Source organism: Mustela nigripes, chromosome 13 (assembly GCF_022355385.1).
Source record: "Mustela nigripes isolate SB6536 chromosome 13, MUSNIG.SB6536, whole genome shotgun sequence".
Lineage (NCBI taxonomy): Eukaryota > Metazoa > Chordata > Mammalia > Carnivora > Mustelidae > Mustela > Mustela nigripes.
This window is the reverse complement of record NC_081569.1, coordinates 50,278,640-50,297,161: the sequence shown is the minus strand read 5'-3', so window position 1 is coordinate 50,297,161 and position 18,522 is coordinate 50,278,640. Positions and strand designations below refer to the sequence as shown.

At 37.5% G+C, this 18,522-nt stretch overlaps 1 protein-coding gene and 1 pseudogene across 1 annotated transcript in view; both read left to right on the top strand.

Annotated features, from left to right (window-relative positions):
- Nucleotides 1-3,903, top strand: part of LOC131999305 (vacuolar protein sorting-associated protein 29-like) — a 27,275-nt pseudogene extending 23,372 nt beyond the window's left edge.
- Nucleotides 3,904-16,386: 12,483 nt separating this feature from the next.
- LOC131999304 (olfactory receptor 11H6-like) overlaps nucleotides 16,387-18,522 on the top strand; it is a 31,654-nt gene continuing 29,518 nt past the window's right edge. The window contains exons 1-2 of the mRNA XM_059372088.1: nucleotides 16,387-17,136; nucleotides 17,894-17,901. Coding sequence (XP_059228071.1) covers nucleotides 16,387-17,136; nucleotides 17,894-17,901 — 758 coding nt within the window. The remainder of the gene's footprint in view (nucleotides 17,137-17,893; nucleotides 17,902-18,522) is intronic.

The following is an 18,522-nucleotide window of genomic DNA, read 5'->3' as shown; positions in this document are numbered from 1 at the left end:
AACTAACTTGTGGATATAATTGGGGATACAACTGGGAATAATCTGAATGACATCCATGTGTAACTTTATGAAAACCATGTTAAATTTCAATCTAGGATGGGTTTTTTGTTGTTGTTTGTTTTTGTTTGTTTTAGGTAATTGAGTCAATTCTCAGAAAGTAAAATAGAATATAGCCATAGAGTGTCAGTCAGAATAAGCAGAGAATACTTATTCACAGGATATCAAAACGTCTTAGAGTCTACAGAGATCTTCCTGGCAGTTGCTCAAAAGGCCATTTTCATTTTTTTTAATTAAATTGATTTATTTATTTTCAGAAAAACATTATTCATTATTTTTCACCACACCCAGTGCTCCATGCAATCCCTGCCCCCTATATTACCCACCACCTGGTACCCCAACCTCCCACTCCACCCCCGCCACTTCAAACCCCTCAGATTGTTTTTCAGAGTCCATAGTCTCTTGTGATTCACCTCCCCTTCCAATTTACCCCAACCCCCTTCTCCTCTCTAACACCCCTTGTCCTCCATGATATTTGTTATGCTCCACAAATAAGTGAAACCACATGATAATTGACTCTCTCTGCTTGACTTATTTCACTCAGCATAATCTCTTCCAGTCCCATCCATGTTGCTACAAAAGTTGGGTATCCATCCTTTCTGATGGAGGCATAATACGCTATAGTGTATATGGACCACATCTTCCTTATCTTCCTTTTTAATACAATCTCAATTCTATTCTGGTGGCAACATATCCAGTTTGAAAAATCAAATGGAGTGTCCCTTATATAAGAATAATTGTGTGGATGAATTGAGAGAGTATGCCAAAGTGTTTTGTAAGTGATAAAGAGCTTTCCAAGTGAAAAATATTAACTGAAATCAATTGTGTACATACTATGTATGATTCTATTCTGATGATCACAACCATTCTGTGAGGAAGGTATTATCATTAGCTCTAGTTTAAAGATTTAAAAGGTAAGCAAGAGGGTTCCCCTTTCTCCACATCCTCTCCAACACATGTTGTTTCCTGTCTTGCTAATTTTAGCCATTTTAATTGGTATAAGGTGGTATCTCAAAGTGGTTTTAATTTAAATCTCCCTGATGGCTAGTGATGATGAACATTTTTTCAAGTGTCTGATAGCCATTTGTATGTCTTCATATACTGTTACGCTGAAAAGAAATTTAAAAAGAAAAAAAGAAAAAAATGCAAGCAAGAAAGGATAACTTGTCCATGCTTAAGAAAAATTAATGATTTGGATGATGAAAAAATATTTTAATGTCTTTATAATCAAATTTGTGTAATTGCTACTCCAAAAAACCAGCAAAAGTTTTTCAAATAGAGTTTCAATCATGTCAAGCATGATATAAATCAGAGTGTGGGGAACCGTTCCATCTTTGGAATGCTAAATTATCCAAACTCAGTCCTGCCTCTGATTTCATGATTTCCTTCCATGAATTAATGGCTCATATTCTCTGAAAAAGAAGATCTTACCATTCAGATATAAATCTACCATTCTCTTTCTTCTTCTTTCTCTCTATGCCCCCAACCTTTGTTTGAAGGTCAGATTCCCTCTGGTAAGATTATGGGCTCTTTTTAAGTCTTCCTGCTATAGAGAACCTTAATATTAAGACAACCAGGAAGATGGAGAGGGAAGTCATGGAAATGATGGAGCTAGTGGGTTTCTCTTATTGTAAAGAAGAAAGAAACTCTGCTGGAAAATGGAGAAGAGTCTTATTCTTTCAAGTATCAGAAGAATATGGTAAAGAAGTACTGAGAAACAAATCCCCAAACCAGACTAGGAAATAAGAAATCATGAAGTAGAAAAAGTTGATAAGGGGGAAAAGAGAGAAAAAATCATGCAGATTTTGGAGAAGTTACAAAGTTAACAAAGCACTCTCCTCTTTGCCCTAGCTCTTCCCAACTTTAATTTAAGAGGGTGTCACATCTATGTTTGAGAGAGGGCATAGGCCATTGTGGAGGAAAGAATCACAGAAGAAAGGCATTTATATCCTTGTTGCAGGAGATGAGAAAGAACTCTTCCTGAGAAACTTCAACTCTGTCTTATTTCCTCTGCTCAAAAGTAAACTAACTGCTACCCCAATACCAGGTAAGCTTTGTGGACAAGATAGAACAAGTAGCAGAAACTGATAAGGAAGAAAGCAAAAACAGAGAATCCCCCCTACATAGAAATGATGGCCCCCTGTAGGGGAAGCCAGAGGCCTCGTGCTAGTTAGGCAGTAGCACAGATTAAGGGAAACATTTGGCTAAAACTTTAATTTAACTGGCCAAATGAGGAAATGTCATTTGTGGACAATCTGAGTGATGGCTCAGGTATTCCATCAAATGCAAATTTCCTAAGGACAAAGGATACTCACTCTACAGTCCAGAATAGTTCTGTATTCCTAGGATCTCTGCCCAAGTGATGTTATGTCTCCTTGGTCTGAGATCTATTTCAGACTTTGAAATCTCCTAGATACTAGAATAGAAAAGGAATATCAAGAATAACAGGGCATTCTATTTTTTTAAAGATTTTATTTATTTATTTGACAGAGAGAGAGACCACAATTTTAGGCAGAGAAGCAGGCAGAGAGAGGGGGAAGCAGGTTTCCTGCTGAGCAGATAGCCTGATGCGGAACTCGATCCCAGGACCCTGAGATCATGACCTGAGCCAAAGGCAGAGGCTTTAACTCACTGAGCCACCCAGGTGCCCCACAGGGCATTCTATTTGACACAGTGAGAGACTATAGTGTAAGCACAAGAAACAGCATTTCTAAAATGCAAGGGGGTTACTGAGGAGCCCAAGGAAGAAGGCAGCAGTGGTTGTAGTGACTGAGCAGAGCACAGTGACAGGATGCTTCCTACATCAACACATCAACTATGTACTTCGATCCATATCTGAAGGAATCCCTCTCTAAAGACAAAGATTGTTCTCTCTCCAGCTGGTGTTGGTATGGAGACCTGTTCAGCCCACCCTGGTGAAACAGTTTGCTGACTGAATTTTAAAAACCACTGGTACCAGTGGACTCATGGACTCTGAAAAGCAATCAGAGGGTTTTGAAGGGGTGGGGGGGTGGGAGGTTGGGGGAACCAGGTAGGTAGTGGGTATTGGAGAGGGCATGGATTGCATGGAGCACTGGGTGTGGTGTAAAAATAATGAATACATTCAGGTGCACGTGCCCCTTTGGATCACTACGTTTGTATCTTTAGGGTAAATACCCAATAGTGCAATTGCTGGTGATTCACAGACCTGTACCCCTGGGGATAAAAATATATGTTTATAAAAAATAAAAAATTAAAAAAAAATAATGAATACTGTTACGCTAAAAAACTTTAAAAAATTTAAAAAAAAAAAGAAAAGAAAAAGACATCTCAAGTCATCCACAGACAAAAAAAAAAAAAAAAAAAAAAGCACTGGTACCCGGAAAGATTCAGCACATTCTCTGTACTGGAAAACTTTGCACCAAAGAGAGGTATGACTGTCTCAAGACTCTGACCAGTGATGTTCATATAGTAACAGGAGTCTTTCATGAGAATCTGAATTATACAGAACAAAAAGTTGTGACTGCTGGGCAGTTCAAATTTGGTTTGATCCATACGCAACATGCATAAGAGACATGACCAGCTTAGCCCTATTGTAAGGCAGTTTGATGAGGACATTCGTAACTCAAGATACACAAACAAATTTGAAGCATTTGAGCATGAAAAAAAATTTTACGTTAACCCAGGTTTTGCCACTGAAGCATATAATTTCTTAGCAAAAACATTACTCCTTAATTTGTATCAATGGATATTCAGGCTTCTACAGTTGTCCTTTACATGTATCAGCTAATTGGAGATGATGTAAAAGTAAAAGGAATTGAATACAAAAACATCTTAAAGGCAGGCCTGTCCTGCTGGGTTTTTTAATTCCCCTGTTCAAATCAAGTAATTAGGCATTTATGAACCACAAGATCATGTCACTTTTATGATATTTTACAGCAAAACATAATATTGCTTTCTGTTAATACAATGTTCTAAGCTTCTTATAAACTATGAGAATATATGACACTTATTTTATTTCTATGAAAAAATTCCACCATACAGTAAATGGTCATGTGCTAAGAAAAATGTACTCTTGCAAATACCCTCAGAGTTGATATTTGGAACTTCACTACAAAAACATAGTGCATGAGGAAAAAGAATCTAGATCTTCTTGTATACATTTTTCTCTTTGGTAATAAACAGTTACCTTTCATTTATAAAAATAAACAAATAAAACATAAAATGCAAAGTCAATATACAGAAGTCAGTGGCTTTCTTATGCACTAACAATGAAAATACAGAAAGGGAAATTAGAGAATCGATTCCATTTACAATAGCACTAAGAACCATAACATACCTGGGAATAAACCTAATCAAAGAGGTAAAGGATCTGTACTTGAGAAACTACAGAACACTCATGAAAGAAATTAAGGAAGACACAAAATGATGGAAGACCATTCCATGCTCTTGGATCAGAAGAATAAACATTGTTAAAATGTCTCTACTGCCTAGAGCAATCTATACTTTTAACGCCATTCTGATCAAAATTCCACCTGTAGTTTTCAAAGAGCTGGAGCAAATAATCCAAAAATTTGTATGAAATCAGAAGAGACCCCAAATCGCTAAGGAAATGTTGAAAAACAAAAAATAAAACTGGGATCATCATGGTACCTGATTTCAAGCTTTACTACAAAGCTGTGATCACCAAGACAACATGGTACTGGCATATAAACAGACAATAGACCAGTGGAACAGAGAAGAGAGCCCAGATATGGACCTTCTACTCAATGGTCCAATAATCTTCAACGAAGCAGGAAAAAATATACAGTGGAAAAAAAGTCTCTTCAATAAATGGTGGGAATGCTGGGAAATGCTGGGAAAACTGGAAAGCTATATGTAGAAGAATGAAACTCAACCATTCTCTTACACCATACACAAAGATAAACACAAAATAGATAAAAGACCTCAACGTGAGACAGGAATCCATAAGAATGCTAGAGGAGAACATAGCATTAACCTCTTTGATATCAGCCACAGCAACTTCTTTCAAGATATGTCTCCAAAGGCAAAGGAAACAAAAGTGAAAATGAACTTCTGGGACTTCATCAAAATCAAAAGCTTCTGCACAGCAAAGGAAACAGTCAAGAAAACAAAGAGGCAACCCACGGAATGGGAGAAGATATTTGCAAATGACAGTACAGACAAAAGGTTGATATCCAGGATCTATAAAGAACTTCTCAAACTCAACACACACAAAACAGATAATCATATCAAAAAATGGGCAGAAGATATCAACAGACACTTTTCCAATGAAGACATGCAAATGGCTATCAGACACATGAAAAAATATTCATCATCACTAGCCATCAGGGAGATTCAAATTAAAACCACTTTGAGATACCACATTATACCAATTAAAATGGCTAAAATTAGCAAGACAGGAAACAACATGTGTTGGAGAGGATGTGGAGAAAGGGGAACCCTCTTCCACTGTTGGTGGGAATGCAAGTTGGTGCAGCCTCTTTGGAAAACAGTGTGGAGATTCCTCAAGAAATTAAAAATAGAACTTCCCTATGACCCTGCAATTGCACTACTGGGTATTTACCCCAAAGATACAGATGTAGTGAAAAGAAGGACCATCTGTACCCCAATGTTTATAGCAGCAATGGCCACGGTCGCCAAACTGTGGAAAGAACCAAGATGCCCTTCAACGGACGAATGGATAAGGAAGATGTGGTCCATATACACTATGGAGTATTATGTCTCCATCAGAAAGGACGAATACCCAACTTTTGTAGCAACATGGACAGGACTGGAAGAGATTATGCTGAGTGAAATAAGTCAAGCAGAGAGAGTCAATTATCATATGGTTTCACTTATTTGTGGAGTATAACAAATAGCATGGAGGACATGGGGAGATAGAAAAGAGAATGGAGTTGGGGGAAATTGGAAGGGGAGGTGAACCATGAGAAACTATAGACTCTGAAAAACAATCTGAAGATTTTGAAGGGGCGGGGGGTGGGAGGTCAGGGTACCAGGTGGTGGGTATTATAGAGGGCACAGATTGCATGGAGCACTGGGTGTGGTACAAAAACAATTAATACTGTTATGCTAAAAGTAAATTTTAAAAAAAAATCATAAAGGAGAACACGGGCAGTAACCTCTTTGACCTCAGTCACAGAACTTGTTGCAAGACATGTCTCTAAAGACAAGGGAAGCAAAAACAAAAATGAACTTTTGGGTCTTCATCAAGACAATAACATTCTGTACAGCAAAGAAAACACTCAACAAAACAAAGGCAACCCACAAGATGGAGAAGATACTTGCAAGTGACATAAAAGTAAAGGGCTGGCATCCAAGATGTATAACTTCTCAAACTCAACACCCAAAAAACAAACTATCCAGTCAAGAATGGGCAGAAGACATAAAGGGGTACTTCTCTAAAGAAGTCATACAAATGGCCAACAGACACGTGAGAAAATGTTCCACATCACTTGTCATCAGGGAAACACAAGCAAAACCAAAATGAGATACCACCTTACACCAGTTATAATGGCTAAAATTAATAAAACAAGGAACAAGTGTTGGTGAGGATGTGGAGAAAGGGGAATCCTCTTCCACTGTTGGGAATGCAACTGGTACAGCCACTCTGGAAAACAGTATGGAGGTTCCTCAAAAAGTTAAAAATAGAGCTACTCTATGAACCAGCAATTGCACTACTGGGTATTTACACCAAATATACAGATGTAGTAAAAAGAAGCAGCATGTGCACCCCAATGTTTGTAGCAGCAATGTTCACAATAGTCAAACTGTGGAAGGAACAAAGATGTCCTTCAATAGATGAATGGATAAAGAAGATGCAGTTCGTATATACAATGGAATATTATTCAGCCATCAGAGAGGATGGATTTTTACCATTTACACTGACATGGATGGAACTGGACGGTATTATGCTAAATGAAAGAAGTCAATAAGAGAAAGACAATTAGATGGTTTCACTCATGTGGAATGTATAAGAAATAGTTCAGAGGACAAAAACTGAAGAAATCAGAGAGAGAGACAAACCACATAAGATTCTAGACTCTGGAAAACAAACTGACACTTGCAGAAAGGGAGGTGGGTGGAGGGATGGGGTAACTGGGTGATGGGCATTAAGGAGGGCACGTAATGTGATGAGCACCGGGTTTCATATGCAACTAATGAATCACTGAAACTCATCAAAAACTCATGATGTACTATATGTTGGCTATTGAATTTTAAAAAATTTAAAAAAGACTTGGAAACAAGGTATTCATTCAGAAAACAATTCTGACTCCTACTGGTCCTCTCAACACTAGGCATCCTTTCATTTTTAAAATTTTATTTATTTGAGAAAGTGAATGAGAGAGCATGGCCCAGGGGAGAGGCAGAGAAGCAGACTCTCCACTGAGCAGGAAGCCTGATATTGGACTCGCTCCCAGGACTCTGGGGTTATGACCTGAGCTATAGGCAGATGCTTAACCCACTGAGCCACCCAGGTACCCACAAGACATCCTTTAAAAAAGAATACACAAAAAAATATATGTTTATAAAAAATAAAAAATTATATTAAAATTTCAAAAAAAAAAAATGTTTTCTAGAATTACAACTGCATTTTTCATAATGAATTTATCCTGCCTGCTGAAAGTGATGTTTTTACTTGTTTGCTTTTTTAAAAAAAATCTACTTTATTTTAGCAGAATGGGGCAAGAATCTATGAGATCTTTGTTAGTTCTCTGAAACTACACTGAAACCATGTTTGCAATTCATCTGAGGTCAAAACATTCAAAGAGTTTCCCTAACTCATGAGGCTCTGACAAGATTACATGGGGAATCTAAGCACATAAATGTTAAATGGTTTATCACCCTGGCACAGCTAGTATATCATAAAGTTTGGCCCAAGGTCTTCTGAATCACAGACCAGTGCTGTCTTCCAGTTATCTCCAACCCATGACAATTTACCTTGCTACAAAGTTAAAATAGACAAGTGTGTGCCAAACCTCTTAAGAATACACATACATATGATCTAGTTCCAATATTTTTTCTAAAGAAAATAAATTCTCAGAAAATTTGCATTAAATTTTAAGTTCCCCAGCCAAAGCAATCTTAAAAAAGAAGAACAAAGCTAAAGGCATTATAAGTCCAGATTTCAAGATAAACTAAAATGTATTAGTAATCAAAATAATATGGTACTGCCACAAAAATAGGCACATAAATCAACAGAACAGAATAGAGAGCCTAGAAATAAACTCATGATAATATGGTCAATTCACCCATGAGGTAAGAATATACAATAAGGAAAAGACAGTTTCCTCAAAAAGATGATGCTGAGAAAACTTGACAGTTACATGGGAAAGAATGACATTGGAACACTTTCTTATACCATACATAAAAATAAAGTCAAAATGGTTTAAAAACCTAAATGTGAGACCTAAAATCATAAGACTTCTAGAAGAAAGTATAGGCAGTAGTTTCTTTGACATCAGCTTTAGCCAAATTTTTCTAGATAGGTCTCCTCAGGCAAGTGAAACAGAGGCAAAAATAAATTATTGGGACTACATCAAAATAAAAAGCTTATGCACAGAAAATCATCCACAAATCAAAAAAGCAAACTACTGAATGGGAGAAGACATTTGCAAATGATATATCTGATAAGAGGTTAATGTCCAAAATATATAGAGAACTTACATAATTCAACACCAAAAAACCCCCCATACAATCAGATTTAAAAATGGGTAGAAGACCTGAATATACATTTTTCTAAAGAAGACACATAGATGACCAACAGAGACATGAAAAGATGCTCAACATCACTAATCATCAAGATAATGCAAATGAAAAGCACAATGAAATGTCACCTGTTAGAATGACTAGCATCAAAAAATAAGAAATAAGCATTAGTGAGGATGTCGGGGGGAAAAGAACACATTCTTGTTCTTTGTGGGAATGTAAACTGGTGGGAATGTAAATCGGTAGAGTCATTGTGAAAAACACTGTAGAGGTCCCTCAAAAAAATAAAGATAGAACTACCATATGACCCAGTAATTCTACCAATAAAGAAAACAAAAACACTATTTCAAAAAGATATACGCACACCTATGTTAATTGCAGCATTATGTATACTAGCCAAGATACAGAAGGAACCCAAGTGTCTACCCATAGATGAATGGATAAAGAAGAAGTGGTATGCATGTGTGTATATACATATATGTGTGTACATGTATACATGAAAGCATGTAGAGAAAGCATGAATTCTGAAGTCTGAATAAACACAGAAAATAGAGTAAAAAGCCATCACAATCTATTTCAAAGCCCATCTGTTATATAAATGAGCCAATGTTGGCTTCCGTACCTTGGCCCCTACATTGTTTACTTCGTTACCTGGTAGCTCAAAGCCCACAGGTACTAAAATTTTTACATACCTAATTATTTTACATATAGCCCAAAGATATAGATTTTTAGCTATCCAGAGCCCGCCCACCTTGCATATCCCAGGAAACTGTGCCCAATATCTGCTAGCCATCAATAAGATAACTTCTGCCTGCTATAGGTAGATAAAAACCCCCAAGTTATTGCTGCCCTTTGGAACTTTCTGACATAGAGTCCTCCCCCCTCTCCAAGCTAACTCATAGCACCTTGTCAAGTAAGCTTACTCTCTGATCCCCTTCTTTTTCCTGGGTGTTAGCCCTTAGTCCTCCTTCCCTTCTGAGTACTGGCCTGTAAGCCTATAACCTCTGAAATGTCTCGTGAAAGGTGAGGGATTTCCCCAGCAAGATATTCTAAGCAGTGTCCCCAGATAAAAGTTGTTGAAGCTACTGCCACCTCATGGTCATATCTTTTACTTCAGAACCACCAGAACCACCTCCCCCTACACAATTCTGGCAGAATAGCCTTTGGCCAAACTAAAGAACAATTCAAATTTTTGCTCAGAGAGTAAGTGTCCTACACACATTTTTTTTCCAGGAAAAAAAATAACAATTTCTTCAATTAATAGAATTGGATTATTTGTAGTTTCACAACATAACTCTGGGGTCTTACTGACTACAATACAGTCCAGAATTCCCTTTTTTGCCCCCTTTGTCTATTGTTGACTTATGACCTTTAGAAAATACTATTCATATTTACCAGTGTTAATGAAAACTTCAAGTTCTCACTAACCTTAGTACTTCCCATTATACCTTTTTTTATGTCATTGAGGTTACCTGGGCAAGTTCTTTTTTTCCTTGACATATCTTAAATGCTTATCACAGAGCTTCAGAATTGAAAAAAAAAAAAATCGCTTTTGATGCTTACTTAAATCCCTACATCTTTCTCAGCCTACATCTCACAAAATCCATGATAGAAAGTATTTTTCTGAAGTAGCTTGGTCCATCACTGGACAGGTTTCTTTTTTTTTTTTTAAGATTTTATTTATTTATTTGACAGACAGAGATCACAAGTAGGCAGAGAGGCAGGCAGAGAGAGAGGGGGAAGCAGGCTCCCCGCTGAGCAGAGAGCCTGATGCGGGACTCGATCCCAGGACCATGGGATCATGACCTGAGCCGAAGGCAGAGGCTTAACCCACTGAGCCACCCAGGCACCCCTACTTGACAGGTTTCTCTGTTAGAAAGCTATTCTCCATATTCAACTGTAATGTATCTCCCTATAACTTTTAACTATTATTTTTAATTCTGTATTTTGGAGACAAATGGGACAAACTGAATTGCTGTGTTAAATGATCACCTTCTCTTTTTTTCTGATACAGTCTTTGTCTTCCAATTTAAATATGCAATCTCCTTCCACTGTTACTCATTTTTCATAATTCCAAGCCCTTCTGATTGCTTCCTTCAAAATCACCGCCATTTGCCCATGTGCTTCTTAAATTATGGGACGAGAATTTATGAAGGACTCTTTATCTGACCTCTGCAGAGTCAAACAGGATTAGAGTATTACCTCCATTATACATTCCAAAGTCACAATATTAGTTGTAGCAATTATAATGTTGATGTAATGTTGATGTAAATTTTTAATTTACTTTACCCAGGCTAAAGTGAGACTTTAGACCAGTAGGACAATACTTAACAGTCAAGTAATAGTGGAACAGTTGTTACTGATCTAAAAATCCCAGCATTCCCAGCTTGTATATGTACTCAATTATAGAGAGAAAGGAATAGATCAAATAAGACTTTGAAGGGTTTTGTAAATTCTTTACTATAATTAAACTCTGTCTTTATATCCTTTGGCTTTATAGAACCCTTTGCTCTTACATTTTCATCCTAAATCCAGGTCGTCTCTTTTATGGGAAAACACAGCTGCATTACTATAAAAATATATGCAGATGCTTTTGGTTATATATGCTTTTGGTAACATTCTGATCCAAGGCTTAAAACCAACTTATTCTTCAGCTTAGATCCAGGACTCACCATCTTTCCCTTTTCCCCTAGAGGCTGGACCAATTTAAGCCTCAGTTAAAGAAATACTTTCTGAGATCTAGCCAAAACTTTCTCATTGTTATTCCTAGATGAGGCCATTGGGAAAAGTCAGATAATCCAGGAGGGTCAGAAGCAAAACTTGACACATTTATTTAAAAGCATACAAGGGACTGGAGCTCAGCAGTAAGACCTGTGTAGTCATAGAGTGCTCTGGATCACCACACTTCCAAAATGGACTGTCAAGAACAGAAAAATCATGATTCAGAGTGTGTTTGGTACATACCCTCTTTTAGAGGCAGGGCTGTAATCAGTTGTTCCCAAATCAGGAGAAACTATGGTGCCCTGTATAACTTCATGTAACCAGCATGAAAGGCCAATATAGTCATTGTGTGGGCTTCAAATAATTTCTATTCTTGATAATATTACTCTTCCAACACGCAACCCCTTACAGAAGCGTGAATTGGAGCACAACTTGTTTGACATGGCTACACATTTTTTCCTGCTGAAATGAGAGGACAAGGAGATCAAGGCTGACTCCAGGAGAGAGAAACCTATACTTGGATGTCTGGCCTCTATTGGATTCTACAATCCTCACATAATAGCATTAGGTAAGGTACAGCTCAGATTTTCTTGGTAATGTCTTTTTTACTTTCCTCTAACCCTTTATTGTATTTTTTCCATATGAAAATGTAAGTTAAAATAGTTTCCTCCTAATGGAAATTGGTTTTATTCTCAAATATATAACATAGCCTACAACATGAGAACTGTTCTAAATAAACATTGTCATATGTATTTTATTTATAAATATATTAATAAATATATTTAATAAAAATAATAGTATTTTACTTAAATTGAAATGTTAGCTGAACTCCCAAACATATGCACCAAGAATAAATTGTGGAATGACAACTTCATCATTCTATACTTTATTACTTATTCAAATCCCATATACCAGATTTTCTGACCCTGAATATGGGGTAGAAAAAAACATTCGGTAGTAAGAGAAGGACATTTTTCTGTTAAAGGATATTGACTACTACATAGAGAAAATATATCCGCTATTGACTATAAACATATTTTCTTCAAGAGGGAATAACCTAAAACAGTTCACTTATCTATTTAAAATAAGAGATAACAATTATAAAAGCCATTTAATAAAGATATGGACAATTAGAAACAGAAGACAGCAAGAAACAGTGTACACACACACACACACACAACTTTAGAGCAGATTATAACTTAGTGACGATAAGAAAGATCACAGCACAAAGCATCATGGATGAAAGAGACAAAAAGAAAGATGAAATGATTTAAACAGTATTGTATTGAGCAGGTTCCTGCCATGGATATTCTCCTGTTTTCCGGGACTAATGGTGTATCCCTATAAAAAACAAAATCTTTATTGCCTTGCTTTTGTTTTTAGCAAAGTGGAGTTTCCACTCTTTGCATTTTTTCCACTCTTTTTTCTTCTGGCTACAAGCAATTATTTCACTAACTGGTTACTATTATTGCATGTTCATTAATTGAGATAACAAATATTTAGTAAGCACTTATAATATACCAGATAGTGTCCTAGATTCTACAAATACATTGGTGAGCAAAATAATGTCTGTCTTTCTCTTACATTCAGACTGTTGAGACAGAAAATACACACTAAGTATATAATTCAATGCCAGGTAGCTATAGGCACTTTGAAGAAAACTAAAGTGGGATTGGGAAACAGAGTAGCAAAGATGGGTAAAGTAGGGAAAGGCCTCTGTGAGTTTCTGATTTTTACCAGAAATCTGAATAAAGTAATAGATTAAGACATGTGAATACTGGCCAGGTGGAGAGAGGGATAGAGTGAGGGTAATCCAGGCCTGTATATGGGCCACCCCTGGCATAGTCAAGAATCAGCACAGCTGGAGTGAGCCCAGTCGGGAGAAGAGTGGTAGGAAATGAGGACATGGAAGAAGGCCTCATTGGCCTTCCTAGCTATGGTAAGAAACTTTTTTTTTTGCTTTTTGGTTTTTGATGGTTTTTTTTTTTAATATTTTATTTATTTATTTGACAGAGACCACAAGTAGGCAGAGAGGCAGGCAGAGAGAGAGAGAGAGGGAACCGGGCTCCCTGCCGAGCAGAGAGCCCGATGTGGAAATTCATCCCAGGACCCTGAGATCATGACCTGAGCCAAAGGGAGCAACTTAACCCACTGAGCCACCCAGGTGCCCCAGGAACTGGAGGGTTTAAAGTATATATAAAAGATTGAAAGCTAGTAGTTGACATGGTCAGATTTTCTAAAAACTGTCATCTAGCTACTATATGGGTAAGTTTCTAGGCATTTAAAAATGGAAACAGGCAATTTAAAAGGCTTTTGTAGTGGTCAAAATGGGAATAACATCCACCGGGTGAAAGCTGATAGGAACGCTAAAAATTGTTCAGATTCTGAATGTTTTGAGGCCTAGAACACTTGTTGATGTAGCGTATTGAGAGGAGTGGTAAAGATGTGGCCAAAGTGTATAGCCTGAACAGCTGAGTGATTGGTGGTGCAATTTAGTGGTATGGCAGTAAAGGAAGGATTGGCCAGTTTGAGGAGAGAGAAATCAAAAAAAAGTTTAATCATAAGCATGTTTCATTAGATATCAAATGGAGATGCTGAGAAAGAAATTGAGCAGATAAATCCAGGTTATGAAAGAAACTTCACAGCTAGGGAGAGAAAAATATGGCTTTATCTTGCATAGATGGTTGGCTTTTATATCAAGGGGCTAACTGGCAGGTCACATGCAGAGAGAGGATCAGTGAAGAAGGAAAAATATCAGGGATTAGGTGAGGATCAGTGAAGAAGGAAAAATATCAGGCATTAGGTCCTGGGAAAACATGTACAGATCAAGTCAGTCAGGAGAAACTCTGACATAGAAGCTTGAGATAATATATAGAGAGAAATGAGAATGACTAGTCTATGCACAGATCTCCAATTAATATAATTCAAGTCTCACATGCTTTCAGTGATATAATACCATAGTTATTTTTACTTTACATGACAAAATATATATAGAATACTATCATGAGGTACTTTCCCTGCATGTGATAAATTTCAACTGAAGACTGAAGCCTGTGTACTCTAGTTAGGGTAAATCTCAGTTAAAAGAGATCGTTAGTGTTTAGTCTAAACCTCATTCGATTAGGGACACCTGGATGGCTCAGTTAGTTAAGTGTCTGCCTTTGGCTGAGGTCATGATCCCAGGCTCCTGAGATCAAGCATTGCATCAGACTCTCTGCTCAGTGGCGAGTCTGCTTCTCCCTCTCCCTCTGTGATCTCTCTTACTTGCTCTCTTTCAAATAAAGTCTTTAAAAAAATAAAAAAGAAAATAGGAGAAGATATTTGCAAATGACAGTACAGACAAAAGGTTGATATCCAGGATCTATAAAGAACTCCTCAAACTCAACACACAAAACAGATAATCATATCAAAAAAAAAAAAAATGGGCAGAAGACATGGACACTTCTCCAATGAAGACATACAAATGGCTATCAGACACATGAAAAAAATGTTCATCATCACTAGCCATCAGGGAGATTCAAATTAAAACCACATTGAGATATCACCTTACACCAGTTAGAATGGCCAAAATTAGCAAGTCAGGAAACAACATGTGTTGAAGGGGATGTGGAGAAAGGGGAACCCTCTTACACTGTTAGTGGGAATGCAAGTTGGTGCAGCCTCTTTGGAGAACAGTGTGGAGATTCCTCAAGAAATTAAAAATAGAACTTCCCTATGACCCTGCAATTGCACTACTGGGGATTTACCCCAAAGATACAGATGTAGTGAAAAGAAGGGTCATCTGTACCCCAATGTTTGTAGCAGCAATGGCCATGGTCGCCAAACTGTGGAAAGAACCAAGATGCCCTTCAACGGACGAATGGATAAGGAAGATGTGGTCCGTATACACTATGGAGTATTGTGTCTCCATCAGAAAGGATGAATACCCAACTTTTGTAGCAACATGGATGGAACTGGAAGAGATTATGCTGAGTGAAATAAGTCAAGCAGAGAGAGTCAATTATCATATGGTTTCACTTATTTGTGGAGCATAACAAATAGCACGGAGGACATGGGGAGTTAGAGAGGAGAAGGGAGTTGGGGGAAATTGGAAGGGGAGGTGAACCCTGAGAGACTATGGACTCTGAAAAACAATCTGAGGGGTTTGAAGTGGCGGGAACAACAGTGGGAAGTTGGAGGAACAAAGTGGTAGTTATTAGAGAGGGCACGGATTGCATGGAGCACTGGGTGTGGTGCAAAAATAATGAATACTGTTATGCTGAAAATAAATAAAAAATAAATTTAAAAAGAACATGAAAAAATAAATGCAAAAAAATATTTTAAAAACCTCATTTATTCATACCAATTTTATTTAAAATGTTCATTCAAGGTGACAGAACAAGAAGCTTACTCCTCTTCAGAAACAAATTTTTAACTGTAAAAGGAACAAATCTAAAAATAAAGAATACTTTGAAGAATTGTGCCTATCACCAAACCCTGAGAGGAAGTAACATTTTAAATTGTGTGATTTCAGGAGATCTTCAAAAATAAGAGGTCACAGGTGGCCTCACTGATAGCACTGGTTGACTCTAAGTTGATGTTTCTGAACTTGGTTGAAAGCCTCTGAATGACAAGAAGCATCTATCTTAATTTTATGCAGTGCTGAGGACACATAAAAAGGCAGGGGTTTAATGGCCCATGATGAGTATGGTAATCATGATGGTAAAGCTGTAACAAGCACCCACAGCCCCAAGTTCCTTATTTCCTCCCAATATCACTGGGGCAAAGAGCGCTAAATATCTTCAAGTAATCTAAAACTGTGCTGTCAATTGAATCGTAAAGAAAACTGAAAAACATCTCAAGATGTAGTCATTTGTTACATGGTGATGTCTTACTATTGCAGTTTGAAGAGAAAAAAAAATGAAAAACCCAGTTGAAAATAACCACTCAGACCCTGTGAGTGAATTCATTCTTCTTGGATTCCCTTGTTCCTGGGAGATTCAGATCCTCCTCTTCTCATTCTTCTTTGCAATCTATGTCCTGACACTAACTGGAAACCTATGCATTATCTCTGCAGTGTGGTGGGACAACCATCTCCACACCCCCATGTACATCCTGCTGGCCAATTTTTCCTTCCTGGAGATCTGGTATGTCACTTCTACTGTCCCCAATATGCTAGCCAACTTGCTCTCTGAAACCAGCACCATCTCCTTCTATGGCTGCTTCCTCCAGTTCTACTTCTTCTTCTCCATGGGTACCACTGAGACCTTCTTCTTGTCTGCCATGGCCTTTGACAGGTACCTTGCTATCTGCAGGCCCCTGCACTATCCCACAGTAATGACTGTTCAGCGCTGCATCAGAATAGGAGCTGGGTGCTGGGTGTGTGGCTTCTCCTGTTTTCTCCTCCCAGTTTACCTCATCTCCCAACTTCCTTTTTGTGGTCCCAATATAATTGATCATTTTTTATGTGACCCAGGGCCCCTTATGAAGCTGTCCTGTGTGCCAGCTCCTGCTACTGAGATCATCTGTGCCATTTTTAACTCAGTCCTCATTTTCTCCACCTTCCTCTTCATTACCAGCTCCTATACTCTGGTGATCAGATCTGTGCTGAGGGTCCCCTCAGCAGAAGGTCGGCATAAGGCCTTCTCCACGTGTGGCTCCCATCTTGCTGTGGTGTCCCTATTCTATGGCTCTATCATGGTGATGTACGTGAGCCCAACAGCAGGAAATCCAGCAGGGATCCAGAAAATTGTGACTTTATTTTATTCTGTGATGACTCCATTTTTCAACCCCTTGATCTATAGCCTCCGGAATAAGGAGATGAAGAAGGCCCTGAGAAAACTGTTTCAGATTATGAGATTTGGTCAAAGACAGCCTCTCAAGAACTAGAATCCATATATGTATAGGACATATAGTGATATAAAATTACAGGAGGTTAATGGTCTTAAGCAAATTTGAGAGGCAAATATGTCTCCCATATTCCCTGGAATATTTTTAGAAATGTATATCAATGAGGCAAATACAAATAAGATCTTATAAGAACTTGCATAAATCATTTGTACTAGACTTTATTATATTAGTACTCCTGTGTGTCTTATATGCAAATAGGAAAATGTGAAACATTCTCAGACCTCTGCAGAAAAACCATATATAACCCAGATATCACCTGGTCAGCTTCTATCTTTTACATATATAGGTAAATTTGTCTCTGATCCCCAGTTTCTCAGTGATCACCTGTTTAAAGTACCCACGGCTATCTCCCTACATATCATACAAACATGTTCATGTGTGCTTCTTTTCTCCCACTCCTGAATCTACCTTGTGTCTTGTTTTGATTACATCAATCTGCATGTGAGACTCACCCCTTCAACATTTTATCTAAAAACAAAGAAAATCCAGTTTTGTGTGGGTTTATTAACCTGACTAGAGGTTGGGGTTAGGGAGAGTTACAGGAAAGGCCACTGCTGAACACCCAGTCAATCTTTCATATTATACCTGATCTGCCTCTTTTTCTTTTCCTCATCCTCTTCCCCACCACCTACCAGAACAACCAGAACATCTTTCTCTTTCTATTCAGAATAATTATTTTACACATGAAGCCCCTTATAATTTTCAGTTGTTCCTCAAAGTGGGCTTGCCAAAAATTTTCTCCTCAGCAAATCTAATTCTTAAATAGGATTTTGTGAAAATAAGGGTTTTTTCCCCAATTGTTTACTTTTTGGGTTGTTATAGGTTCTTATAACTTATCGTATTCCTTATCGTACTACCCCCAGTATCACTCAATACAAAAGAATAAATGTATTGAAACAAGAGATGAGACCAGGAAACAAGATTACTTGGAAAAAACTTAATGAAGTGTGTAAACCTGGTGATTCACAGACCTGTACCCCTGGGGATAAAAATATATGTTTATAAAAAATAAAAAATTAAAAAAAAATAAAATAAAAAAAAAAATTAAAAAAAAAAAACTTAATGAAAAATAATGATTCATAATTTTAATTTTTCTAATGATTCATATTTTAAGTGCTTTATGATTTTAAAGGGTTTTTCTCATTT